Here is a 25,419-nt window from a genome sequence, read left to right as displayed (position 1 = left end):
GCGAGCAGGCGGGTGGCTGAGTGTCACCTGCCAGGGCTCTGAAGGGAGGGCCCTGGGCTCAGCTTCCCGGGTCCTCCTGTTTAGCTGCTGGGTTCTAGGCGGCAACTCTGTCTTCTAGGGCCCTCTCTGTCTACACTGTGTCTGGATCTGGGGTCACCGAGGAGTTCACAGAGCCGCCTTCCCTAGGAGGGGAGCTTTGGCAACTGCAGAGGGTTCTGCCGGGTGGCCTGGCCTCCCCTGGCCTCCGCCTCCAGCCCGCCCCTCCCTGGGACTTCTCCCCTGGGACACGAAGTACACGCACCGAGGGGTCCACAGCTTGCTGCAGGTTTACGGGCCCTGCCGGCGCCATTCCCACTCCCTGGCCGCTTGGGCGTTGGCCACTCTCCTGGGTTCCAGCCTGGTCCTCCCAGGGCCTGCCTGCCTGCCAGGCCCCGCACATACCCAGGGTCCAGCCGTCTTCCTCCCCCCGGGGTCTCGCCAGGTCCTCTCAGATCCCAGTAACCTCAGTTCTCCCACCACCAAGCAGGCACATGGTCACCCCCTGTGCAAAAGCTCTCCCCTCAGCACCACCCTCCTTGTCCTGCCACCAGCTCCAAGGACCTTACCAGTGGCAGAACCCTCCCTCCTAAGTGTGAATTTGAGCGCTGCCCCCGACACCCCCCCACACCGCCTCCTCCAGGAGCCCTGGTCCTCCTCAGTTCCCCTTGAAGGTGGGAACTGTGAGGTCAGGGGCTCTCCGGCCTGCTGTGGGCTGTGGCCGCCCCTCCCTGCCTGAGCGCTCAGTGTGGCACCACTGGCCCTGCTCCCACTGAGGCCAGACCCACCCGGCCAGGGGGCCGCCTCCCAGCCAGACCAGCAGGACCAGACACCGGGGAGGCGGGGAGGCGGGCGGACGGGCGGGGATGGCGAGGAAGAGGGCGTTGCACCTGCACCAAGCCCGGGGGCCTCGCTGGCTCCCAACCGCGGCTTCTCCCCCACGGCCCGCCCGCCCCGCCCCCAGAGCAGATATAAAACAGGTGCTGCCCGGCCACGCTCCGCCGCCCGCTGCCACCCGCGTCCCCATGGCCAGGCCCGCGATGTTGGTGGGCGCCGCCCTGGCGCTGTGCCTGCTGCTGGCGCCCCCCTGCCTCGCATGGTACAAGCAGGCCGCGGGGCCGGGCTATTACTCCGTGGGCCGCGCCGCGGGGCTGCTGTCCGGCTTTCGCAGGTCGCCGTATACGCGGCGCTCAGAATCCCCCGTGGGCACCGGCCCCCTGAGCCGGGCCGGTGCCTTCCCCGACCTGCGCCCCAGCCTGCGGAGCCTCGTGAGTACTGGGCGCTGGAGGGTGCGGGGCAGGGGAGGGTGCGGGGCGCCCCCTCATCCTCCTCCCGCCCCCAGACCGTGTGCCTCGAGGACGTCACTCCCAACCTGCAGAGCTGCGAGCGGCTCCCCGACGGCCGAGTCACCTTCCAGTGCAAGGCGGATGTCTTCCTGTCCCTCCGCGCCACGGACTGTCGCCGCACGTGAGCCCCGACCCGAGCCCGGACCTGCCTGGGCTCCCGGGGTCAGGAGCTGGCGCCCAGTACCAAGCCCCGTCTTTTCAGTAAACGGCTTAAAGAATAAACGACTTGCAGCCTCGCGGGGGCGGGGGCGGGGGGGGGGGGCGCCGGCGCCGCGGGAGGGGCGTGGGCAGGTGCCTGCGGATTTCCAAGCCCCCGCTCTGCTCGCCTGGAGGCCCAGACAGCAGCCAGCCCTCCAGGTCCACGTTCCCCAGAACCGGCCTTTGCCCCCCCCACACCTCCCTGCCTCTGCCACAGGCTCCTGGGTCCCTCTGGGAGGTGCTGTCTGGGTCCCTTCTAGCCACCCGGTCCATTCAAACGCCCTGCTTTGTGTAGACGCCTCTCCTGCCGTATATAGACACCAAGAGGCCCTCCTGCCTTAAATCCTGGGTTTCTCGAGGTCAAAGGTCTCCCTTGCTAGAGGGCAGCTCCTGGGGTCACTCCTTTCTAGGAGACCCTGGGACACCTCGAGGTCCACAAGCACTTGCGGGAAAGGGACAGGCTGCGCCCAGCAGGAGGGGGAGGGGCTTTAGGGCGAGGAGGGGCTGGGGGAGGGGCGGACAAAGCTGGAGTAACCCCCGCCCCTCCCAGGTGTGGGAACTGTTCTCCCCTCCCCAGACCACAGGGAAGCTGTCCCCAAAAGCTACGTGTGCCACCCGTCAACGAGGGAGGGGCTGTCGGCACCCCCCCCAACAGCCCCCGCGCTCAGGCTAACCACCTAGTTCACGCGTGGGAACGCAAGTGGGTGCATGTCCCCCCCCCACCCCCCCAACAAGGCTGACCTTTAAGTTCCCCAGGCCCAGAGCCTGACTCAGGGGTGTCCCCCATCCCATGGGGTGCCTGGCCAGCGGGGCCTCAGGGGCCCCAAGAGAGGTGGACCCACCAGCCCCGCCCCCCAACTGCCACCCAGCTGGGGCTTCCTGGTGGCTGCTGTGGCCAGTCCCCCAGTCCTCATCCGGGGAGCAACCCAGCAGAGGGTTCTGAGCAGGCCTAGGCTGACTCTGGTGTCCAGAGGAGCCTGCTGGGAGCGCCTCTGTCCTCCCCCACTGGCTCCGAGCAGGGGAAGGCCTCCAGCACCACTGGCTCCTCCAGCCAGGGGGCCCAGGCAGGGTGTGTGCACCTCACGGCCCCACTGCAGCCCCTGCAGGGGTTCGAGGCTGGGCTTTAGAACCAAAAAGAAGACAGGGCCACCGTGCAGGCGTGAATGCCACCCAGCCCGGGCCCCAGCCCCACCCCGCTCAGCCGCTGAAAGGCCATTCTGGAGGGAGCTGGAAACAGGGCTGACAAAACACCACAGTCCCAACGCAGGACCAACCAACCCACTGCCACCTCCCCACCCACAATCAGGAGGGGACAGGGCTTGGCGCCCTGCAGCCGCAGCACTGCTCCAGGTGGGCCTCACTGTGGGTACATGAGACTGAGAGTCTGTGGACCTGGCCAGGGAGCGGCCCCGATTCCTTCTCCGATCAGGTGGCCCACTCCCACCTTCCCCATGACCGGCCCCGGGGGCCAAGGGACCTCTACTGGTTGTGGCCCCCCTTTCTTCACTTGTCGCCTGCCTGCCACGTGGAAGGCGGCCTGATGAGGGGGGTCCTTGGTGCCAGGCTGCCTGCTGGCTCCTCGCTGGGCGCTGGGCAGGTGGCAGGGGCAGGGCTGAGAGCTCGACACAGAGCACGTCCCAGCAGCAGGTTTATTCGGCTGCACACCAGCTAGCCAGGTACAGTCTGTGGGGAGAGCAGCCAAGCTGGCCCAGGAAGAGGGCACAGCGTGTGGGTGCCGGGACACGCTGCAGGGCAGAGCTGGCCCCGTGGGAGGTGGCACCCCGAGGAGGAAAGGGGCGGCCCCCTGGGTCACTGCTCCCTGAAGCCAGCTCCCACAGAGGCCAGGCAGTGGGGGGCATCCGGGGTCTGCAGGAGCTTCCTGGGGGCAGGACAGGGAGCAGCGGTGGAGCTGGGAGAACGGAAGCTGGGCCTTCCCTGGCACACCAGGTGGCACCCCTCCGGTTGAAGGTGCCCCCTGCTCACCCTGCCCGCTGGGCTGCTCCACCCTGCTGAATGCCCTCTCTGTGCAGCTCAGCAGGACGGGCACCTCGCAGGCAGGGTGGGAGGCAGCAGCCTCGGACCAGCCCTTCCGCGGCCAGGGGGTCGAGGAGGGCCCCGCAGCTTGGTCAGAGGCCCAGCCGGGCTCTCGAGGCAGGGCTGGGAGAGCGCCAGCGCGCCGACAGCCCCGCGCGGCCTCCCTCTTCTGGTCAGAAGTCGCAGTCGCTCTCTCCCTCGGGCCGCACCTCCTGCTGCCTCATGGCCTCCAGGAAGGCCAGCTCCTTGGCCTCTTTCTTCTGGTTCCTGGCCTCGTACTCGAGCCTGGGGGCCGGGCTCGGGTGAGCGGCACACCCCGGCCCCGGGCCTCCGCAGCTGCCCCCGCCACCCCCGCCAGGCCCGCCCAGGCCTCACCTGTTCTTGATGATGCGCTGGACGATGAGGTCGGTGGTGAGGTCGTTCCCGCTGCTGATCTGACAGAAGATGCCCCTTCTCTTGGGCTCCTGGGGGTGGGAGGTGGGGAGGAGGCCGTGCTGCCCTGGCCAGAGCGTCCCACCCCAGACTCTGCTGGGAGTAACCCCCCGCTGGCCACCCCTCCTCAACCCCCGAGGCCGTCAGGTGGCCGCTGTCATCCGCCTGGTGCCCCGAAAAGCACGCTGGCGGGAGGGCTCCGCGCGACCCACCTCGTACGGGTCCGAGCCGTCCCTGTCGGCCACGATCTCCGTCTTCCCGTGACACACCAGGTCCACCTGCGGAGCAAGAGCGGGGGTCGGTGTCGCCCACACGGTCCCTGGCCCTCAGAGGGCCCTCCCGGGGGCGGGGGGCAGGCTCGGCCGAGCCCTCCGGGGAAGCCGCCCCCCCCGGAGCCCCGCCCTCACCTTGAAGTGGTCCAGGAGCTCCGCCGTGACGGAGTACGGGGCCCCGATCACCACTTCGGACACGTACTGGTGAACAGGGGGAGCACCGGTCAGCCGGGACCCCGGCAGGCCGCGCGGGCCAGCGGAGCCCGGCCTCCCGTGCCCGCCACGCTCACCCTGCAGGCCAGCACGCTCAGGGTCCGCTCGTGCAGGTTCATGATGGGGTAGTTCTTCCCCTTGTAGCGGTTGACCTCCTAGAGCCGCAGCGCACGGCAGGTCAGCAGGCCGCCCCGTGGGTGGGGGTGGCGCGCCCTCCAGCGGTGCCCTGCCGGGCAGCTGCCAGCCTGGGACCACCCCGGGAAGCCGCCCCCGCCCCACCCCGGGCCCGGGAGCCCCTCCGGGGCCGCCAGGCCGCCCGCCACCCGGGCAAGACCTGGTCAAAGTGCAGGCCGGCGATGACGTAGGGCCTCTCCGCCAGGCCGTGCACCTTCTCCAGGAAGTCCACGTGCCCGATGTCTGCGCGCGTGTTAAAGGGCCGGTAACCGAGGGAGTGGCGCCCACCCCAGACCCGGGGAGGCCCCTGCAGACCCCGCAGCACGAGGGGAGGCGCGGAGGCGAGCCCGGGGCGGGGCGACCCTGCCGCGGTCCTGGAGGATACGGAACAGGTCAAAGGCACCGGCCACGTAGACCACCGTCTCCCCGGGCTGAGGCTCTTTCCCCGAGGCAAACTGGATGATCTTCTGGGACGTCTGCAGAAACTGGGACACCCCCGTCCAGGGGTTCCGCCCCCCAGGGCCCTGTAGGCCGAGAGCAGGCCGGTCAGCGACAGAGGCCTTGCGGGCGCCGCCTCCCCTGTGCCCCTGCCCCGGGCCTGCCCGCACCCGCCGGGCTGTCTGGGAAGTGCCAGGGCTGTGGCGCCGAGGGGGGCAGGCCTGGGGCTACAGGCCAGGATCGCGAGCCCCTGGCTGCCGCCCGCCCCGCGGGGATTCCAGGCAGGCAGCTCTCAGGGCTGCGGCGGGCCAGTGGGCACTGACCGGTTCACACCGTGCGCCAGCCGGTTGGGCGGGGCCCCCACAGCCCCTTTGCCCGTGGCCACAGCAGCCACCACAGCCGACACCTCCTCGGCCTGGCAACTGGCCCACCAGGACACGGCCCCCGTGGGGACCCGGCCCCCTGAGGCCGCCGTCCGGTCACCTGGGAGGAGCCTCCTGAGGAAAGTGTCTCCCCGGCGGGTGTCGGGTGAGGGGGCTACGGAGGGAGAGAAGCCAGGCCGCCTGGTTAGAGACCCCCGTCCGCGGGCAGTCCTTGCCGCTCCTCCAGGCAGTGGCCGCTGGGAGCGGCCGGCCAGTGAGACGGGCGCTCAGGACCCGGTCAGTGCCCGGAGAGCGGGCAGCAGGGAGCCGGGCGAGGGACAGGCCTCCGGGATGGCCGCGGCGGGCGGGGCCCGGGCGGCAGCGACACTCACCTTGCCGAAGCTGTCCGCGTACTCCCGGTACTCCGAGGGCATCTCCTGCACGGGAGGCGGGGCTGAGGGGCCTGGCCTTCCAGACACAGCCCCCGGCCCAGGACCCCAGAGCCCAGCCCGGGGCCAGGGCCCGGTGCAGGCTCCCTCCCAGCTCTGGGACCTCAGGGACTCCGCTCCGGCTCCGAGGCTCACCTGGCTGCTGTGATGAGCCTTGGTCACCAGCAGCATGCGGCCAACGAGGTCCGTGGTGGACACCCCCTGGGTGCGCTTGCATTCTCTGGGACGGGGGGGGGGTGGGGGGGGGGCAGGGCTCTTATCCTGGGACACACGCACAAGGCTGCACCGCCAGCGCACCCCGCCCGAGGGCAGCTCGGCTCCTGGCTGAGCCCATCGCAGGCCAGCCCCCCGCCACGCTGCGCACAGACCGGCCATCTCCCCGCTGCTCTCAGCGACAGAAAACCAGGACCAGGAGAGCAGGAGAGCAGAGCAATCGCTGCCACTTCTTTCTTTCTTTTTTTTTTTTTTTAGGGCAGCACCCGCGGCACCTGGAGGTTCCCAGGCTAGGGGTCGAATGGGGGATGTGGCCACCGGCCTACACCACAGCCACAGCAACGTGGGATCCGAGTTGGGTCTGCGACCTACACCACAACTCACGGCAACGCCAGATCCTTAGCCCACTGAGCGAGGCCAAGGAACGAACCCGTGTCCTCATGGATGCCAGTCGGGTTCGTTAACCACTGAGCCCACGACGGGAACCCCACACCCCACGTTTGTACTGCTCCGCAGCCTCTCGTGGCCAGTGGCTGCCCTACAGACAGGGCAGGTGGACAACACGGGGAGCTCCGCCGCGTGGCGCCCTGGCTCCTGTCCCGGCCATGAGGAAGCTGCGGCCGGACGCTGCCCCCCACCAGGCAGAAGGAGCTTCTCCATGGGGGGGCCCGCGGCGGGGAGGGCTCACCTGTACCTCCCGGCCTGCTTCACCTCTTCGTAGGTGTCCCGGCCGTCCACGGTCAGCGTGATGTCATCTAAGGGGTGGCGCGCACACCAGGACAAGGATCTTCACCTGAAGCCAGGACGACCACCAGGGTCCACCCACACCCCCGCCCCAGGCCGGCCCAACCCCCGGGGCCTCGACGTGCCCCGCCCCGCCCACTCACTGCCGTGGACGCAGAAGTCGCAGCCGTACTTGTCCAGCGTCTCCAGCGTGGTGACGTAGGGGGCTGCTGGCACCACCTCGTCCACCCACTTGATGGCCTGCACCATCCTGTACCTCTCCTCCTGGGTGAACACCGGGGGCCCCTTGTGCTTGGAGATCTCCTCTAGGCAGAAAGGGGGCAGAGGGCGGGGGACAAGGCGGTGACCCGGGAGGGCCGGCCGCAGGCTGGCCAGCCCCTCCTCGGAAGCCACCGCCCAGCACTGAGCGGGGCCCGCAGGCGCCCAGGGGGCCGAGGAGGGCCGCTGTCCCTCTCACAGGGCCCTGAGCCCACGAGGAGGGACCACATCCGCTCTGTCCTCCGCGGGAGTGTACGGGCGCCCAGGACACGCTTGCTGCATAACCGCATGGCGCCCAGCCAGCCAAAGCAGCAGGTAGAGTCGGGGGGGGCCCTCTGACGGCCAGGCGCTCTGTCCTCAAAGGCCTTGGGAACAGGTGGGAGGTGGGCAGCACCCCAGATTGTCCGTCCACCCCCCCGCTGGGGACAGGAGGCCAGACAGGAGAGAGAGCTCTGGGAGGCCCGGCTCGGGCTGGGCTGGGGCGAGCCTGGGGAGCCGCACTCCTGGGGACCCGGCAGCCGGCTTACCGTCGGTGTGCACACCCACGATGAGGTGGTCGCCCATGGCCCGTGCCTGGCGCAGCTGGTTGGAGTGGCCGTAATGTACCATGTCATAGCTGTGGGAGGGCAGGGCCGTCACACCGGCGCTCGGGTGCGGGCTTTGCTCCAATGCATCACCCTTGGGAAGCTCAGAGAAGCCAGCACTGGGAACTAAGTGCTCCCAGGGTCTGGCTGGGCCTGGGCTTTGCCGGGGGTGGGGGGGTGCTCGGCTCTCCACATGGCTGGTACCCGGGCCCAGGGCCAGACCCAGCAAGCGCAGCTGCGCCTGGGGACAAGGCCTGGCAGCCCCAGGGCTGGTGCGTTCACAGAACAGCCTCTGCTCCCCACACTGGGACGGCGCTCTGTCCTCAGGCGCTCCCCTCACAAGCGCAAACTGTCACAGGCTGTAGGATAAACCCACGATGATGTGGGGTGGACTGAACTCTGTATCCCCCGAGACAGGGCACAGTCCCTGTGGCCAACAGGAAACAAAGTCCAAGCAACGAAGAAGAACAATCGCTGGCTTCAGACTCCTGCCTGCTCCCCCTTGGCCTCTGGAAACTCAGACACTTTGCTCCCTGGGGCCAACACCCACCACCCTGTCACTTGGTTAGAGCGCTTTCATCCTCAAAGCCAGGCCAGGTCAAGAGTGAACTCTCAGCTGAAACCACACACAGCACCCACGGCCCCACTCAGGTGGCCATTGCGGGGCGGGGGGGAGCCCCACTTTTCTGGGGGCCCTGAGCTGGGCCCTCACGCTCGCCTCCTCCCAGCCTCGTGTTGCCTTCAAATAGGTGGAGCTGTCGCTCCTTCTCCTGGTGACCGAGACCAGCAGGTGCACAGAAGCATTCTACTCAACAGCACCTGCTGACCCCGTCACAGCACACCGGGCCCCAGCAGACAAGCCTGTGGGGTCCCAGAGCTCTGGTCCTAGGCTAAAAAAAGAGGGGGGTCCAAATTCAGGAGCCGAGCCAGCCCTGCGCCCACTGGATGGGCTGGGCAGAAGGAGGGTGCACAGCGCAGACTGCAGGGTAGTGCTGGGTCCAGGCACATCCCATCGCTCTGGCCTGCAGCCACGACTAGCTGGGGCAGGGGCCTGGCCTGCTCAGGCACAAGGTCAGAGTCCTGGGAAATGAAGCCACACCCCTCCACAAGGTGAGTCAGGTGCAAGCCCAGGAGTACAGCAGCCCTGCGTGCTGGCCCCTGAAGCCCTGGCCTAGCCAGACACGGTTTTTTTATTCTGCCGCCGTTCAGTAAACGTCGGAGGAGACAACCGAGGTGGCAACTCATCACCAGAGGTAAACTTTCCTCCTCGCTGCTGACAGCCTCAACCCTATCTTCCAAGCACTCCGGCTGTGCGGCTGGTCAGAAGAGAGAACAGTTAGGCACTGTAACCCTCCTGATCGGGCCCCAGGAGCCTGGGGGCTCCGTTAGGGTCTCGCACAGATCAGACACCGTCTGCGCCGGCTCCTGCCCAGACGCCCAGGAGAATCTTCCTGGCTAAGTTGGAAACAGGACAGGGAGAACTCTGGGTGCCTGGCTCTTCAGAAGAAGAGAGCTCCTAGGACAGACACTGCAATGGTTAAAGTCATCAAGATCAAACATGCTGCCTCCGCCACCACCGTGCACGAGACAGGTGGGACCGCCTGGCTGGCTCTCCGGCTTAACGACAGACGTGGCAAAAGGAGCGGCCCGGTAAAGGAATTCGTAAAGAGATACGGAGAAAGCTTCCACCGACCCGCAGCCGGGCTGCCCGCGGCGGGCGCGGTGACCTGGGGCCCAGGAGTCCTCCGTGGCCGAGTCGCCGCCTCCCACCGCCCCGGCGCTCGTCGGCCGCTCGGGCCCTGGCGCAGGCGGTCACCGCGGTCACCGCGGCCACCGCGGCCGCGCCCCCGCCCGCGCCCCCTGCCACACTCACCAGCCGTCACACCACACCCGCACGGGGCGCCTGCCCCCCGGGCCTGGCCGCTCGGCGCCTCCCGCCGTCTCGTGCCCGTTCCGGATCATAGCCCCGCGGCGTTGCTCGGCCCCGCCGGCTCCCGACTCCCGACTGCCGACTCCCGACCCGCTGCCGCCCGCCCGCCCGCGCGCGCACGCACGCGCCGTCACGCGGGCCTCACCCGCCGCGCGCAACCAATGGCGAGCGCCGCCCTGCCCCGCGTGCGAAGCCCCGCCCCTCACCCCTCGCGCGCGCCCCACGGCGGCCCCGCCCCCCGCCCAGGAGGGGTGCGTCCAGGTCCCTGGAGACCCCGCCCCTCCGCGCCAGGCCAATGGCGCGCGCGCACCGTCGCTCAGCTCCCGCCCGGCGGAGGGGCGGGGCAGGACCACGTGGGGCGCATCCACCCGCTCCCCCTCCCCGGGAGCCCCGCCAGGCGTCCGCGCGCGTCGGCAGCTTCAGAAGGGCAGTCACTCGGTAACACGGGGAAGACAGTGCGGAGATGTTTAATAATAAAAAGGTCTGCTGAGCGCCAAGGCTCAAAACCATCCCTTTGCAGCATACCCAATACAGAAAAAGGCTTCCTTGAATTTAACATTCTCAGTAAGAAGTAGTAGAAATAGGGTCGAGGCCCCTGAGACTAGCCTGATGAATGAGGTAAGGCAGCGTGTGCTTCCTCTTGGCCGGCCAGGCGTGCAATAACCCGAGTTCTGTTCTCACAGAAGACGTGGCTGCCCCCTCTTCGGGAAGAGGCTGCGCGGGCCGAGGGTCTTCCACTATTGGCCCGCGCGGGCGGCAGCCGCAGCAGTGCAAGGAGGCTTCCCCCGGGACAAAGGGCTAAACACGTCAGGATGAGAATGTCATCCCCAGAGCATTCTCGGGGGCAGTCCTGGCCTCCATGGTGCCACCTGCCCCTGCACGAGAGTCCCGGCTGTCTGCAAAGTGCCATCATTGTTCCCGGTCAAGCACCAGCTCACGTCACTTTCTTCCTTTTGGTTCGCTTGGTGCAGCCCCTGCCAAACCAGCCACCCAGGGCGGGGGCCGAGCTACGTGGCGCGCCCCTGTCCTCAGGCCCAGGCTCCTCTCGGCTCCTGCACAGAGACTTGCGACTGTGGCTGCCTTCTTCACCCGCACGCAGGGGAGTCGCCAGGGAGAAGATGGGGTCCTGCCACCTACAGAAAGGGAAAGCTGGGTCACGTGTCCCCGGGAGCCCCTCACGGTCGCAACCCGCCCCAGGACGAGGAAGCTGACTGAGGTGGCCCTGCGCCCCTCCCGTGTCTTAACGGTGACTGGGCTTGGCCTCCGGTAGCTCCAGAACATCTGCAAGGGGGGCGAGGTCCCCTCGGAGCTCAAAGGCCAGCAGCACCCAGACTAGCCCAGCCTCCGCAGAAGTGAGTCCTCCCCGGCGATCCAGGGGGCCGCGCACATGTGGGATGGGGCGGCGGCGGCGGCCTCTCGAGGGGTGCGGCTCTAGACAACTCTGGGCCCCACCTGTCACTTGTATGGCCAGGGGCAGGTGGACCAGACCCTCTTCCCCTTCCCAGCCCGCAAGACTTGATGGGAGGGAAGCTGACTAGGGAGGCGCCGCCTAAACACTACACCGCGGAGAGATCATGTGTCTGACTGAGATGTAGAAGCACACGTTATAAACTAAAGATACAGATAAGCACTGATAAAGAAAATGAGCTAAGTTAATGTGGAAAAAAAAAACGAAGGTACAGTACACGATAGGCCCACATTACAGAACACCACAAACATAACATACAAGAATTGCCAGGCCCAGAAGGTGAAGGGATCCTTAATTCTTGAACCCTTTCATTAAAAGAAGTAATTGATTTCCCCTATAAGACCCTGAAAATTCACAGAGAAAGAAAGTGTAAACTTTTTTACTCAACACACACACACACACACACACCACGTCTAAATATCGCAAATTCTGAATTAAGGCACAGTTTGCTTAAGCTCCCCCAAAGTACGCCAGCTCCCCAAGCCAAGTGCACCCAGATCCTGACGAGCAGAGCTGCTGAGAGCACGTCCCTTCAAGGCACCTTCCCGTCCAGGCCCCCTGAGGTGAAGGGGCCATCCAGGCACACCCTGGCAGATGCCCTCTCCCCGCAGGAAACCAACCACACCAGCCAGGGCACCTCAGCAATGCCAGGCCAGGCCCTGCAGAGGCCACCACACTGCAGTCACGCCTGAGACGCCATCTGCATCACCTCAGAGCTTTCTCTACGCTCAGCTCACGAAAGATGACAAGACAGCCCGTCCACACCGGGGCAGGGGAGGGGGCTGGGCCCGCGGCCCCTCACCTGCTGTAGGGGGGGATCTCCAGGCCCAGCTCGTCCATGAGCAGCCGCATGACGTCGTCACACTTCCCGTGCAGCTTCAGGGCCGCCCAGTCATCCTTCGGAGTCCACTGGGGACAGGAGAGGGTGAGTGAGGACGGCAGCGGGCTCCCTCCCGCCGGCCTGCCGGCCTCCGCTCAGCCAGAATGCCGTGGCACGCGAGACTGGGACATAAAAGCCCCAGGGATCCTGGTTTTCCCGTTCTAAGGCCCTGGGCACGGGCGGCAGCCCTGCAGGTTCGCCAGTTACCTGCAAGTTGACAATGTAGAGCTTGGGCCGCCGGCTGGGGGGCTTGGCCATGCACCAGAGGCGTGGGTACTTCTTTAGAACCTGCGGGACGGACGGACGGACGGACGGACAGACAGACAGACCACACGCACACACCAGGGAACGAGGCTACAGGAAGCCGGGGGCAAAGGCTGCGCCAGCCAGCCCGTCGCGAGCCGGCTCACCCGTCCCGTCCCGTCCACGGTGCCCCGGACGTACCTTTAAGCTGGAACCTAAACACAGGATGGTGTCCGCTCTGCTGGCAGCCTGGGTGGCCGCCTCCCAGTTCAGAGGCTGCCCCAGCGTCCCCCTCTCCCCAAAGTGCACGATGGTGTCCCGGAGCTGGGCCCCGCACGTGTGGCAGGCGCGGCCCGTCTGGTGTCGGTGCAGGGCCGTGCGCTCCGTCACGTCGAACACCCTCACGTACTCCCTGTTGGGGACGCAGGCCGTGCAGACCTGAGGGAGGAGCGCACCGTGAGCCCGCAGCCCCGGCCCGCCCGGGCCCCGCGTCCCAGAGGGCCGCTCACTTCGATGTACATGTTCCCGTGGAGCTCGGACATGGCGGCGCGGGGCAGCCCGCTCCGCAGGTGGAGCCCGTCGCAGTTCTGAGACACCACGTGCTGCACCTGCCGGGGACGGGGAGACAGGGCGCGGTCAGCTCGCGGCCGGAGGGGCAGAGCATCCCGGGCACACCCGGAGCCGCAGGCTGGTCCCGGCAGGACGAAGGAGGCTCCTGGGGGCAGGGGGCGGCGCGGGGCAACAACTCAGAAGCACTAGGAGCCGCCTCCTGGCCGGGAAGGGGCTCAGGGCCCAGCCCGATGCCCGCCTGCCTCCTTGTGCTTCTGGGCCTTGAAGGCCCAGAAGGATCGACACCTGCCCTGCGACATCCACGGATTCAACCCTCCGAGAATCAAAAGTATCCCACAAAAAGAGAACCCAGAAAGTTCCAAAACGCCAAAATGGAGTTTGTCACATGCGGGCAGGTAGTTGCACAGCCCTGCCATTGTTTTTGGTGGTACAAGCGGGCTGAAGGCGACGGGAGGTCTACCCGGGGCGGGGGGGGGGCTTGAGCGTCCTCGGCCTCCGGTATCCGAGGCGGACCCCCAGGGCCGACCGGACAAAGCGCGCCGCCGCCCTGGGCTCTTACCAGCTTCTGCTCGTGTAAGCGGGCGATGCTCATGTGGGTGAGGGTCGGCTCGGCCTCACTCAGGTCGGCAGCACTGCCGGGTGGAAGGGAAGCGGAGGTGAGGGGACCGGGCAGGGCAGGGCAGGCCCACGCTGCCCCTGCTCAACCAGGTGGGAAGGCTGCGCCAGGCTGCTTACCTAACGCTTCTTCCTTTCTGAAGCAGCGTCCACACTCCGTTAGGGCCCCGGTAGTCTGGGATAGAGGCCGCCTGCACGTCCGGAAAGAAGACAGGCCCAGTGAAGGGGCATCACTGTAGGCGCTGGCAGAATCCCCAAGAATCTCCCCAGCACGTCCCGGGACTGGCCTCCATTCACTCCAGGGGCTCGGCGTTTCCCAGTCTAACTGGTCGCCCAGAGGGAGCACCCCCCACGACTCCTTCCCTCTGCCTGGACCCCTGCACCCAACCAGTCCGGCTCATCCTTCTGGGATCCAGAGAGCCTCGCTAGCATGGAGCAGGACTGGTCAGGCTCATCTGGGTGTTGTGTACTCCAGGCCCAGCCAGTGCTCAGCAAATGGTGAGGCCCTAGGCGGAACGCACCTCCTCCAAGGCCTTACAACCGGACGCTGTGAGGGGTTCCTGTCCTGCCTTCAGAAGACAGGCCGGCCTCTTCAGGTGACAGAAACATGACTGAATTCCCCAAGTTCCCAATTCAGTGAGAAAGAACCGCCCCGAGAGAAGGAGACAAAAATTTCGCCAGGACCAAGACGTCTGGCGTCTCCCAGGCCGGGAGGGCGCCCCCTTCCGGGGAGCACTGACTCCTCTCTGCTGCTTAAACTCAGGAACATGCCTGCCCTGACCAGTGGTTCCGACTCACCCTGAACAGGGGAGCCTCAAACAGTAACACTCAGAGCCAATTCCTGAATGCCACGTGGCTTCCGCAGCTGCTTACAGTTCTTTGAAAGTGAAATGACAGCTTTTACGGAATCTCGTGATGGGAGTTCACGGGTGCCAGGGCTCCAGAGGTTTGCTAAGCAGGTAACGTACCTCACACACCCTCGTTACTGGGCCTCTTCAGTCAACCCTGTTTGCAGTGTCTTACCCCTGAAGCGTCTAGAAAATCTTTCCCACCATTCAAGCCCAGACTCAGTGCTGCCTTCCACGGAAAACCAACCAGATGGGTCTCCCAATCTGAGACCTCAGAGGGGATACTTGAATTTTTCTTTTTGTTTTCAACCGCATCCGAGGCACATGGAAGTTCCCTAGCCAGGGACCCAACCTCAGCCAGAGCTGCGACTCAGGCCGCAGCTTCGGCAACGCCAAATCCTGAAGCAACTGCGCTGGGCTGGGGTTCAAACCAGCGCCTCCACAGAGCCAAGCCGGATCATTAACCCACTGCGCCACAGCAGGAACTCTGGCGCTGGGATTTCTATTCTAGTGCCCTAGCGCGGCCAGCCCCACATTACAAGTATCTGTCAACATGGCTTCCGAGCATCACCTGGCAGTGCTGGGCATCTTGAAGACAAAAATCCCTGTTACTCACCTCTGCCAGGCCCACCTGTAGGTCACACTCAACCTACAGCCAGCAATCAGACTATCCCCACTGTCAAGGCCGGTCATATTCCACCGCCCAGGTCGTCGCGCTACAACTTCGCAAAACAAAGCATGTCTCATCTCACAGGGTGCACCCTAACCTGACCGGTACTGCCTTGTCCGGTACCGACCGTTCCTCATTCAGAACACACACCGCACGGAGAGTCAGAAGAGGGTTTGGGGCTTGGCTCTCCCCACATCACCTCGGAGGGAGAATTAACCCCGTAACTTTCGATGAGGACGCCGCAAGCACTGATCTGTCACGCCCCGATGTATCCCTCTTCCTCTCCTCTTTCTAACTGCGTGTAACACAGAGCTCAAGTGTTTGAGAACGTTTATCTACTCAGTGAAGTTCCAAGTGGAGTCCTTTCAAGCTCCTCTAAGAAGGAAAGACTCTCAGAGGTGCTTTTTAAGGGGAATGTTTCGTGAATCCGTGTTGCTGCTTAGCAGTACCGTGCTCGGTGCTGGGGTCAGACACCCAGAAGGGGGCGCCCTCCGACCGCCCCCGTCCCGCTGGTCCGCGTTTCCCGAGAACTGGGAGCCGCCCCGGGGCGCGGCTGTCCCCGCCTCGCCTCCCTACCGTGCTGATCCCCGCGCCCGTGTAGACGACCAGGTGCTTGGCGTTGCGGACGGCGTCGGCCAGCTCCCGGACTTTTCTCCGCAGCTCCTCTGGGTCATCGCACACCTGCCGAGACGCCGAGGCCGGTGGTGAGGGCCCCCGGCCGGCCCGCGTCCCCGGTCGGCCCGCCCGCACCCCGGGACTCGCCTCCTCCTGCCGCCGCTTCAGGCCCTCGCGCCGCCTGCTCCGGCCCTGCAGCTCGGTCACCAGGTCCTCGCTCTCGGCCAGGAGCCGGCCTTCCTCCGCGCTGCGTTCGGCCGCCGCCTTCCTCAGGATGCGCGACACCTGCGGGCGCAGGGCAGGCGGTGAGGGTGGCGCGGGGCGGAGATGCGGCGCGGGGCGGGCGGCGGCGTACCTGGCGGAGGCGCTCCCGCTGCTGCTCCTCCCGCAGCCTCCGGACCCGCTCCGCCGCCTTGCGCTCCGACCGGCTTAGACCCCCGGCAGCCATCGCTCCCGGGGAGACCCGCGCTTCCGCTTCCGCCTCCCAGCGGGCCGCGCGCCGGCGCATGCGCGCGAGGCGCCGCCCCCGCCCCCCGCCCCGCCCGCGCGCCGCCCCAAGGAAGCACCTGCCAGTCTGTTTAAAAGGTGTTTATTGATCATATACAAAATAAAGAAAACCTTATATATCACAAACATACACTATGTACAGCAATAAATACCCAGGGCCCGGCCCAGTGCCGCCCCTCCTGGACAATAATTTAGCAATAAATACTGCACAGGGCAGGGACGGCGCGAGGCCGCTCCGCCCCAGGTCAGCCCGGGTGCCCCAGCGAGGCCCCTCCTCACCTGGATCTTCAACAACCCCCGCCCGCCCCCCGCAGACCCCAGGGTACCCCCACCCCCTCCTGTCCGCAGCCTTCAGCAGAGCAGGCAGGGGCTGATCAACTCTGCTTGGCCCACCCTCGCTGCGTCGGGAGAGCAGCAGAGCTGGACACACTGGACAGCCCTTGTCCTGCCGCCCTAAGATGCCAGGAGAAGGCTTTCTTTACCCACTCCCGTTTGGTTAAAGGCTTCAGGGACTAGCAGATTGAGGGGATGGGGAGAAGGGTGGGGCTGGGACACGAGGCCATGAGAGGCATCTCCCTCACAACTCATCTCGGACAGGCTCTCCTACACGCCAGCTCAGACTCCCGCCAAGGACACCCCGGTACCAAGGCTGCTGCTCCAGGGTGGGGTGGAAACATATGCAACTGACCCAACAGGTAGAGCACATGCTCAGGACACACAGGCCAGAGCAGGGCAGGCCATCCGTCTCCAGGGCACACCCCTGCCTCTTCCCATCTGCTCCAAAACCAGACAGCCAAGAGGAAGGTGAAAACGCGCCAAAAAGAATTATTCGGTGGCTTCTGGGGAAAAAAATCGTTAATGGGTTGGTTCCTTTCACCAAACCACAGCCTAAAAAAGTAACTTACAAGATCCCAGAGCGGAAACAGTGCTGCAGGCTGTGGCTTCCAGCTGTGGACTGGAGCTTTGGCCAACTCTCGACCCCAGAGGGGGGAGGCGGCAGGGACTGCGTGGAGTTTGTCCACCTGTCCCAAAGCACGCTGCAGCTGATCAGAGCCATGGGCCTGGGCACCAACTATCAAGGCCGCTGCTGACGGTCAGGGTTGTGCCCAGACCTGAGGCACAGACCAAGAGTAGAAAAGCCTCCGGAGAGACCCGCACACAGCAGCAACCAGCCCGCCACACAGCCGCGGAGCAGCTGCAGCTTCTTGCCCGCATAAACGCCACGCCGCCTGGAGCAGCAGCCAGGGGCCATGGGGTGGGCTCCCTGGGGCCACGCTGGGGACAGGAGAGGACCTGTTCCCCAAGGGTTCTCCTTGCAAGTCTGAATGTCCATGTCGGGAGAAGGAAGGAGCTGGGCGAGGGCAAAAGGCGTGAAGGAAGGTGCACGATACAGCTCACTTAGCGGACAAGGTGGGGAGACTCGGCCTCGGCCAAAGCCCTCAATCGCTGCGTCAAAAAGTCGAGGAGAGAAAGAGAACACAACACGCTTACAGTAGGAAAACTGAATTAACGAGAACCAGAAAGACACCGACCAGTCACACACGGACAGAGGATCTACTGTCAAGAACCAAGGGCAGGGAGAGAAGGGGCCGAGCGGCCCCGAGGCTGGCTTGGTGGAGGCAGGATGCTCCCCGAGACCCAAGAAACAGTTGCTCCAAATTCCAAAACCTCCAAAGGAAGCAGAGCCTCCCTAACTCCAGAAGCTTCTGTGAACCAAACCAAGGACGTGCGATTTCTGGTCCACCTACGCCCACGCCCCAACCCTCCTCTCTCCAGGTCTAGAGCCCAGCAGGGGTGCACAGAGATGGACGACCACCGCGCAGGCAGGACAAGGGTGAGGCCCACACTCGGCAAGGGAAAGCCTCTCCCCGCCCCGCCTGCCCCGTCCAGCACAGGGCATAGCCTGGCCTCGCTTTAGGGATTCTTACAACGTGATTCCAGTTGGTTGCTGCTACAACCAACATGAACCACTCTTGCCCAGGCCCTCAGTAGACGAAGCCAGACTGCAGGGAGGCCAAGGAAGCCACTAAGTGATTCAGGGTCAACAACCAAAACCTCCATTGCAGGCCAACCTGGGTACAGCGTGTCCAGGGCCAAGAGCAGCCCGTCCAGACGCCACAAGCTGCGAGCACATCCTTCCTCCTGTCCCACGGGCGCACTGGGTCAAACTCTGGGACGAAGAGTCTGCTGTCCACGAGGTTAAGCCCTTCCAGGCTGCATGGTTTGTCTTTCCACCAGCCCGCTGCTGTGCTTTTTCAGGGGTTCAGAGCCCCCAGACAAGCCAACCAGTGACCCCAAGGAGTGGCCAAGCCCCACGTGGCCAGAGCCAGGGCAGCAGCCTCTTGGGGGCAGACGCCGCACCGCCAGCGGCCCCATCACGTGCCTACGAGTGGCTGCCCGAACCACGTCTGGGAGCCTGGCTGCCTCGCCGTGGAGCCAGGATGGGGAGGCAGGATCAGCCCGGAGAAGCACCTCCAAAGCCAAGCGGCGGGTGCCTGGAAGACACAGATCCCAAAGAGGTGGAAGAAGGCCCAAAGCCGAGAGCTGCCGGCATGTTCTCGGGGAGAGGGACAGGACCTGGCCCTGGAGACCGGAGCCCTTGTCTGGCACTAGTGGGGACCCCCAGGCCCTCAGGCAAGGAGAAGGGGCTGCCCCAGGTGGGCCCCCAAACCACCTGGTTCTGCCTGGAAAGCACCGCCCCGCAGCATGGGAATAGCTCTGGGAAGAGACGGCAGGGGCCCCTGGGGTTCCCCTGCTGAGGCTCACATGAAACCCACAGGAACACACCTTGGGTCAGCGGCTGGAGCCTGAACAGGCCGAACGGAGGCCAGAAGGAAGACACGCTTGGCCCTGACTCCGCCGACACGCACAGTGACTCCCTGATCCCCGCAAAGCCTCCACCCAGGGCCAGAGGCGGTGAGCAAGGAAGCAGCGGCGGGGGGCAGGGGGGAGGCCCGGACGGCCCCCAGTTTCAACTCCCCTGCCGCTGGATCAGCCCAAGCCCAAGACACACACGCGAAGCCAAGGGTCAGCCGGGGGGTGGGGGTGGGGTGGGGGTGGCAGAGCCCCCGCACCTGACCCCCCTGGGGCTTGGGGTGGGCGCCAAAGCAGAAGAGGCCGGGCCCGGACCCCACGCTCCGTGCGGCAGGCACAAGCCGGCACCCCAGCCCGAGCCTGACAAGCCAGCGGAAGCCAAACCACAACCCAATCCAAAAAACGAACACGGGAGAAGAGACACAAGAAGGGACACCCACAGGTCAAAGGTCACCAGAAGCACCAGCACGTGACGCTGCACAAGACCGCACCAGGCACGCACGACACCACGGCACCGGCAGAGACGGAAGCAGGAAGGGCAGAGGAGTAAGTCACTTTCGGTACAATTGCAAGAGAGACAGCAAAGAGGACGTGTGAGGACGCGCCTTCGGGTCGCTCGCGGCTCGGCTCTTTTTTTTTTTTTTTTTTAAACTAAGTTTTATAAATAACGTCTGATAACTCTGTGTATATAAAAACTAAACTCCAACAGCCACAAAGACTTGTCCGTAAGTTTACAAGAAAGGGACTTTTTTTTGTTGATTTTTTTTCTCTTTTTTCTAAACTAGCAAAGTTTCTATTATGCTTTCTTCCCTTTTCCGTGCCTATGGTCAAACGTTCTGGCTTGATTTTTTTTTTTTTTAAAAAGACAATTTTATAAATACTCTGCAGCTTTTTTTCTTCTGTAGCTTTTAAACATATAATTTAATAACTTCGTAAAAGGAACTTCTCTCTCTTAAATAAAGGGCTATGTAACCACACAAATAGGTCATGTAAACAGTGACAGGGGACCCACTGCAGGACACTGGACACACCCTTCACGGACGCTCACAACCAGTGATTTGGTCTTGTTCAGTGCAACGCCTCAGGCAGGAGCCCAAGGCCCCTGGCCCGCAGCCACACGACGCCCCAGGCCCCCCCAGCGCCGGCAATGGCCGGGCTGAGAGGGACCCGCCCTGCCTGCCCCGCGCCGTCGGGGCCCCCGGGGGCCCCCTCTGTAATGGAGAGCAGCCCCTCCTGCCCTGAAGCCCTCCCCGCTCGGGGCCACACTTGCCCCAGAGCACTGGCTCCATCTTTCGCTCCGTCCAGGCCCCCAGGCCCTCTCTGGACGCCGAGCCCACCTGCCCGAGGTACCGAGGGGGCGGGGCCGCCCACGTCACCGCCGAACTGACCAATCCCAACGTACAAAACACACGATGACAACGACGAGATCAAAGGGGCTCAGCCCGGCGCCCCTGGGCTGCAGGTTGTGCTTTGCAGGGAAGGGAGGAGAGAAGGGAGGAGGCGGAGGGCCAAGAGGAGGGAGCGGGGGAGGAGGAAGGGGACGGGGCTGCCGAATCTGCCACGCGCCTACTGGCCCCTTGCAGACCCGCCGGGCTGAGCACGTCCCTACGACCGGGCGTCCGTCTTGGACTTGACTATTGTGATGACGCTGGTGGCGGCCACCTTGCCGGGGACGAGGGGCCCCAAGCTGGCAGCAAGGGGGCCCCGCGCCGGTGCCACGGGGCTTCGGGCCACCGTCCTGGCGAAGTTCTGCAGGGCCTCGTACTTGGAGCGCAGGGCGTCGAGCTCCAGCTTCATGCTGGCGTTCTCGGAGGCCAGCTTCTCCACCTCCTGCTGCAGCTCCGCCTTCTGCTTCTCCAGCTCCTCCTTCTGGGTCACCCGCTTCACGCGGCAGCTGGCGGCGTAGCCGCGGTTCTTGAGCGTGCGCCGGCGCTGCTTCAGCTGGATGATCTCCTCCTTGGACAGGCCCCGCAGGTGCTGGTTCAGCTCCCGCACGGACATGGTCACCAGCTCCTCGTCCGTCAGGCTGGTGCCATTCTCGCCTGGCTCCCGCTTCACCTGGGGAGGGCACAGCGGGCGAGGTCACAGGCCAGATGGAGGCCGCCCGCCCGGTGCCACCCCAGCCCGAGAGCGGCCCCAACCTCCCTGCTCACCTTCAAGGCTTTGTTTCCTTTATTGGGGGTCGTCATAACCCGGGGGGCGCAGCAAGCAGGCACTCTGCGAGACAGGGAGCAGAGGTCAGGACCCCGGAGACCACCCGTGCCCTCCCCGGCCGCCTCTGCCCGTCCAGCCCTCAGCCTCGCCCCTTGCCTGCTCCTGCCCTGGGTACCTGGCCCCGAGAACCACCCTTCAGCCTTGGCTCGGGCTGCTCCCTGTCCACCCTGCCCCCAGGAACCAGGTGGGAGGCCAGGAGGGTCCGAGGGGGAAGGGGAACTGAAGGCTGTCAGGGAGGCAGAGGCGAGAAAAGGGGCCAGGGGGCCAGGGGAGAGATTAGGAGGATGCGGGAGGGGCCAGCCTAGAAGGAAGCCGGGAGCTTTAAAAATAACCCCAGTGCGCCCCAGAGCACGGCTGTTCCTGGCGAGTCATGCTGACTCAGCACATCGCTCCCGCGCTCTCTCACCGGCCTGGCACTCCCCAGGCCGCCAGCCAACGCAGCCCCAGGGGCCTGGCAGCAGCCAGCTGCTGGGGCCGCGAAGGCCAGCCTGGCCAGCAGCAGCTAAGGGCCGAGGCCAGCAACCCTGCGCGTGTGTACTCCAGGGTTACACCTCCGGCCTCCGCTGCCCCTGAGCCGCCCTGGGACACAGCCCTGCAGGGCAGACGGAGGCTCCCAGAGGGCTCACACGGAAGAGCAGCAAATGGGGTTGGCCAACCCACCCGACTCTGCTCCAGCACTGGTGGGAGTTCCCAACCCTCCAGGCGGCAGAGCCTCCAGCCAGAGGAGCCCTGCCCCAGGCCCTCCGCCCTCGGTCCACCTCTGCTGCTGATGGAGTAACCATCCGGTGGCTTTGGGTTGCAAGCTTTTGCGGCCCTGCCCCACCCCATCCCAGGTCTTTCACAAGTGCCCACAATCGGCCCCAGGGGCCTGCACAGCCCCCTCTGGCCCGACGGTTCTCGGCTCCCTATGTGGGGGCCACACTTCCAGGGCAGGAAACAAAAACCGGAGGGTCCCTCCTTCCCCCTCGCCCTGCCTCCCTTTCTGCAGCCCTGCCAAGAACCTGTTCACCCACCTAGTGCTGGGATTCCCGGCTCAGTCGGCCCCCTCGGCCCCCCACTCCCTCTGTGACTTCCAGGTTAGATGCAGGGAGGTAAATGGGGGCAAACAAGGACGGCAGCGCCCTCCTGCAGAAGCCACCAGCCCTCCAGGCAACGTGGGGCGGCAGGGTGGGCTGGGAGGTGGAGGCACACGCTCACCCAGGGTAGAGACAGCTCCTCACCCGGCCCTGAGCCAGGAGGCTGCAGACGGGAGGCCAGAGGCCCCAGCCCCGCTGTCCTACCAGGGGTAGAGGAGCTGGAGGCCAGAGGTCCCCACGCCTACGCTGGGAGCCAGGCCCGCAAGACACAGTCAGAGGGGCACCCCCAGCCTCCGGCCCCGGTACCAGGTCACCGCACTGGCCCTACGACTGTCAGCCCGAAGGAAAAGCCTCGGCACCAGCTTTTCTCATCCACCCCCTTCCCTCCAGACTTGAATGCTGAGCCCACGGTGACTTCCTGAAGAATCACCCAGAAAAGTGCCGAGCGTGGCGGCTGGGAGCCGAAAAGTGCCTCCTCGACAGATTTCCCGGCGCAGAAGCCCTGAACTCAGCACAAGTGCAGCCAATCGCCTCCTAATCAAAGGTGTGCGCGCTCGGCTGGGGGAGGGGGTCTCGGCGAGGCCTGCCTTCCGGCCTCCTGGCCTGGTCTCCGCTACCTGGGGCCTCACAGTTCCAGGACGAGACACCCTGTGGGCCTGGGTTGGGACCGAGGTCTCAGGGCACCTCTAGAAGCCGGAGGAAGGGGATCCCCGAGGCCGTTTCAAGGAGACGCTGCCTCCCTGCAGCCCTCCTCCTGCCTCTGCTCCCCCAGAGGCTGAGCCCACTTCGGGGAGGAGGCAGGGGTGGTCCCCAGAGTGCATACCCACCAAGGTACCCAGGCCTAGCCACTCAAGCTGAGAGCCGGCCAGGAAGGAGAGAGGGCCCCCTCCCCCTCCCCTGGGCTCAAACTCCAGGGCATGGACACTGGGCAGGAGGCCAGCTCGCTCCTGCTTCTCCTGTCCTACAAACCGCAGTGGCCAAACCTCCCCGGCAGGCGTGGCCCCGGTCATCCTGGCACCCCCCCCAGCCCGCTACACTCACCCTGCCCTTCGGACCCATTTCCCCAGAAGCCCTCTGAAAAGTGTCTCAAACTTCATTCCCACCAAACGCAAGTAGCTGAGAAGATTTAAAGAAATACCACTCTAGGAATCTGCATTTTCATAAAACTCCAGCCAAAAGATCAGCTGGTGGGAGTTCCCTGGTGGTCTGGTGCTTAGCACTCGGCACTTTTACTGCTGCGGCCTGGGTTCCATCCCTTTTCTGGGAATTGAGATCCCACTTCAAGCCACTGCATGCTGTGGCCAGGAAAAAAAAAAAAAAAAAAAAGATCAGCTGGCATCTGTATGCCCAGGGCTGGGGTGAAGGGGAGCGGAAGTAATGCCTGAGGACAAAGCACAAGGTCAGCCTTACCTAGCCTTGAACCCCTGGGCAAAAGGATCAGCTCTGGTCTAGAGGAAAGACCCCCACTCCCACCCCCGCCCCTGGAGACCAGGAACCACCCATTCACTTAGGAAGGTGGCTCAGGCCACACGACCCTCAGGCTGGAGTTCCCTCCCCAGGAGTCCCCACCACCACCCCATCAGGACCACCTTCTTTGTTAAGCTGCACAACCCTGAGCCCAACCAGAACAATCCGGGGTGACTGAGATTCTTCAGCCCATGCCGTCCACCCCAGTCCAGTGCCCTGAAGGTGGGTGCCCTCCAAGCTACCGCCACCCACAGCCTCGAGCCAGACCCCACGGCGGGCTGTGAAGAGAGGCAGGGCCTGCTCACCAGACACCAACTCCCCTGAAGTCTAAGTCCTGCTGCTTCCTCTCATTGGCAATTTCCTGGTAGAGCTGCACCTACATGCCCCCTGCCCTGTCCACTGTTACCCAGAAACCGGGTACAGGCACCCCTCTTTCTCCCACTGTCTCCCCATCTTCCCCGCCCAGAGGCTGCCCAGCCTGGCCAACCAGACCAGTCATAAGGAAAGCCGGCTTCCCAGCCCGCAAGCACAGCCCCCCTAAGCTCCTCCCTCTTCTCACTCAGAGAACTATTTCCCAGTTTGGGGAACTGTCCCAGACGCGGGTCAGGGACCAGCAGCCTGAGAAAAGCCTGCCGGGGAGGGGATGGACGGACCAGGGTCTTCACCCTCTACCCCAGAATAATAAGAATAGCGGTCCCTCCATTTACTCACCCCCCAAACCTTCAACACGCACATCAGCCCGAACTTAAGCAGGCACCCCAGCCTGGGGCCTAGCCCCTTCCCACTCCCTGGTTTAGCTCTCACCTCTCGCTTCCAGCCTCTCGAGCCCCTCGCTCAAATCCCCCCAGGCATCAGGACAAGCATCGAGTGACCTCATGCTGATGACTCAGCAAGTCTCCCTCTGGGCTCTGGCACGAGTGTGACAGAGCGAAGTCGGCGCGGGGAGGGTCTTCCTAGCCACCCCCCACGTGCCGCCCCCTTCCCCCCGGCCTCCAAGGACCCCCGCGTCCGAGAGGCGTTAACACAGACACCTGATGAATCAGCAGCTCAGGCTGGGACGGCCAGGCTCTTCCGCGGAGCCCTGGGCTCCCCGATCGACCCCACCCTTTCCTCCCGCCACCCCGGCCGCCCCTCCCTCCAGGACGCCCCGGCCCAGCAAGCCAGCCCGCGCAAGCCCCGCCCCGCCCCTGTGGGCACCCCCGCGCCCACCCGAGCACCCCAGGCGCAAGGGCAGGAAGCCGCTTCTGACTAGTGGGGAAATCGAGGCACGGGCCGCCAGCAGGGCGCGGGGCAGAGCCGAAGCTCGGAGCGTCCGGCCCGCGCCGCCCCGGACGCCCGAAGGAGCCGAGGCCCCGCGGAAGCCCGCCCTCGGCCCGGAGCCCCCAGCTGCCCCGCGCCCTGCCCCGGCCCGGCCGCCGCCGCACTCACCCACCACACTGCGGGCCCGGCGGGCCGAGGCTGGGGCGGGGCGGGGCGGGCACTCCGAGGCCGCGCGGGAGTGGGCCGCGCGGGGGCTCCGGGCCCGGGGTAGGGGCTCGCCGCCTGCGCGGGCCGGTCCGAGCGCGCTTGGAAGGCCGGGCCGGACCAGGCTCGGGGCTCGGGATCCGCCGCCGCCGCCGCCGCCGCCGGCCGCCGCCGCCGCCGCCGCCGCCCGCCGCCGCTCCTCAGACGTCACATGATGTTTGGTCACGTGGGCTCCATTCATGAAGCGGCGACGCGACCGGCTGGGGCTTAAAGGGGAAGGCGCGG

At 65.4% G+C, this 25,419-nt stretch overlaps 4 protein-coding genes across 14 annotated transcripts; 1 reads left to right on the top strand and 3 right to left on the bottom strand.

Annotated features, from left to right (window-relative positions):
- Window positions 886-1,604, top strand: NPB (neuropeptide B). The gene is made up of 2 exons (XM_021066433.1): window positions 886-1,304; window positions 1,379-1,604. The coding sequence occupies exons 1-2, from the start codon at window positions 903-905 to the stop codon at window positions 1,505-1,507; spliced, it is 531 nt and encodes a 176-aa protein (XP_020922092.1). The 5' UTR covers window positions 886-902; the 3' UTR covers window positions 1,508-1,604.
- On the bottom strand, window positions 3,216-9,831 carry PCYT2 (phosphate cytidylyltransferase 2, ethanolamine). Of its 2 annotated transcripts, XM_021066428.1 has the most exons (14): window positions 9,627-9,805; window positions 7,697-7,785; window positions 7,055-7,216; window positions 6,856-6,922; window positions 6,090-6,174; window positions 5,898-5,942; window positions 5,627-5,680; window positions 5,091-5,229; window positions 4,866-4,948; window positions 4,609-4,686; window positions 4,454-4,519; window positions 4,259-4,324; window positions 3,990-4,078; window positions 3,216-3,899 (listed from the first exon to the last, which is right to left on the bottom strand). In XM_021066428.1, the coding sequence occupies exons 1-14, from the start codon at window positions 9,713-9,715 to the stop codon at window positions 3,788-3,790; spliced, it is 1,224 nt and encodes a 407-aa protein (XP_020922087.1). In that variant the 5' UTR covers window positions 9,716-9,805; the 3' UTR covers window positions 3,216-3,787. The 2 variants fall into 2 exon arrangements, with proteins under 2 accessions (XP_020922087.1, XP_020922088.1); XM_021066429.1 differs by lacking the exon at window positions 5,627-5,680 and having other exon boundaries at window positions 9,627-9,831.
- SIRT7 (sirtuin 7) lies at window positions 10,135-16,092 on the bottom strand. Of its 3 annotated transcripts, none has more exons than XM_021066030.1 (10): window positions 15,948-16,092; window positions 15,740-15,877; window positions 15,554-15,658; window positions 13,580-13,650; window positions 13,404-13,476; window positions 12,784-12,882; window positions 12,476-12,712; window positions 12,239-12,319; window positions 11,954-12,060; window positions 10,135-11,495 (listed from the first exon to the last, which is right to left on the bottom strand). In XM_021066030.1, the coding sequence occupies exons 1-10, from the start codon at window positions 16,038-16,040 to the stop codon at window positions 11,486-11,488; spliced, it is 1,014 nt and encodes a 337-aa protein (XP_020921689.1). In that variant the 5' UTR covers window positions 16,041-16,092; the 3' UTR covers window positions 10,135-11,485.
- Window positions 16,166-25,173, bottom strand: MAFG (MAF bZIP transcription factor G). 8 transcript variants are annotated; one of them, XM_021066420.1, is made up of 3 exons: window positions 25,099-25,173; window positions 21,067-21,130; window positions 16,166-20,971 (listed from the first exon to the last, which is right to left on the bottom strand). In XM_021066420.1, exons 2-3 carry the CDS (start codon window positions 21,100-21,102, stop codon window positions 20,519-20,521), a joined length of 489 nt encoding a protein of 162 aa, XP_020922079.1. In that variant the 5' UTR covers window positions 21,103-21,130; window positions 25,099-25,173; the 3' UTR covers window positions 16,166-20,518. The 8 variants fall into 8 exon arrangements, with proteins under 8 accessions (XP_020922079.1, XP_020922085.1, XP_020922084.1 ...); XM_021066426.1 differs by having other exon boundaries at window positions 25,103-25,121; XM_021066425.1 differs by lacking the exon at window positions 25,099-25,173 and adding an exon at window positions 24,702-24,754.

This window comes from Sus scrofa, chromosome 12 (genome assembly GCF_000003025.6).
Source record: "Sus scrofa isolate TJ Tabasco breed Duroc chromosome 12, Sscrofa11.1, whole genome shotgun sequence".
NCBI classification, from domain to species: Eukaryota; Metazoa; Chordata; class Mammalia; order Artiodactyla; family Suidae; genus Sus; species Sus scrofa.
Note: the sequence above shows the minus strand (reverse complement) of the source record. Positions and strands in the feature narration are given on the sequence as shown.

Excerpts from the sequence above, each read along its gene's own strand:
- PCYT2 (XM_021066428.1), bottom strand. The coding sequence starts at position 9,715 with ATGATCCGGAACGGGCACGAGACGGCGGGAGGCGCCGAGCGGCCAGGC. Across the intron at positions 7,217-7,696 it reads CGTGGGTGTGCACACCGACG|AGGAGATCTCCAAGCACAAG; the intron begins GTAAGCCGGCTG and ends CTTTCTGCCTAG. Across the intron at positions 5,230-5,626 it reads CCTCAGGAGGCTCCTCCCAG|GGCCCTGGGGGGCGGAACCC; the intron begins GTGACCGGACGG and ends CTCGGCCTACAG.
- SIRT7 (XM_021066029.1), bottom strand. The coding sequence starts at position 16,040 with ATGGCTGCCGGGGGTCTAAGCCGGTCGGAGCGCAAGGCGGCGGAGCGG. Across the intron at positions 12,061-12,238 it reads TCTACATTGTCAACTTGCAG|TGGACTCCGAAGGATGACTG; the intron begins GTAACTGGCGAA and ends TCCTGTCCCCAG. Across the intron at positions 10,817-11,953 it reads GAGATCCCCCCCTACAGCAG|GTGGCAGGACCCCATCTTCT; the intron begins GTGAGGGGCCGC and ends CCCTTTCTGTAG.
- NPB (XM_021066433.1), top strand. The coding sequence starts at position 903 with ATGGCGAGGAAGAGGGCGTTGCACCTGCACCAAGCCCGGGGGCCTCGC. Across the intron at positions 1,305-1,378 it reads GCCCCAGCCTGCGGAGCCTC|ACCGTGTGCCTCGAGGACGT; the intron begins GTGAGTACTGGG and ends TCCCGCCCCCAG.
- MAFG (XM_021066420.1), bottom strand. The coding sequence starts at position 21,102 with ATGACGACCCCCAATAAAGGAAACAAAGCCTTGAAG. Across the intron at positions 20,972-21,066 it reads AAGGAAACAAAGCCTTGAAG|GTGAAGCGGGAGCCAGGCGA; the intron begins GTGAGCAGGGAG and ends TGCCCTCCCCAG.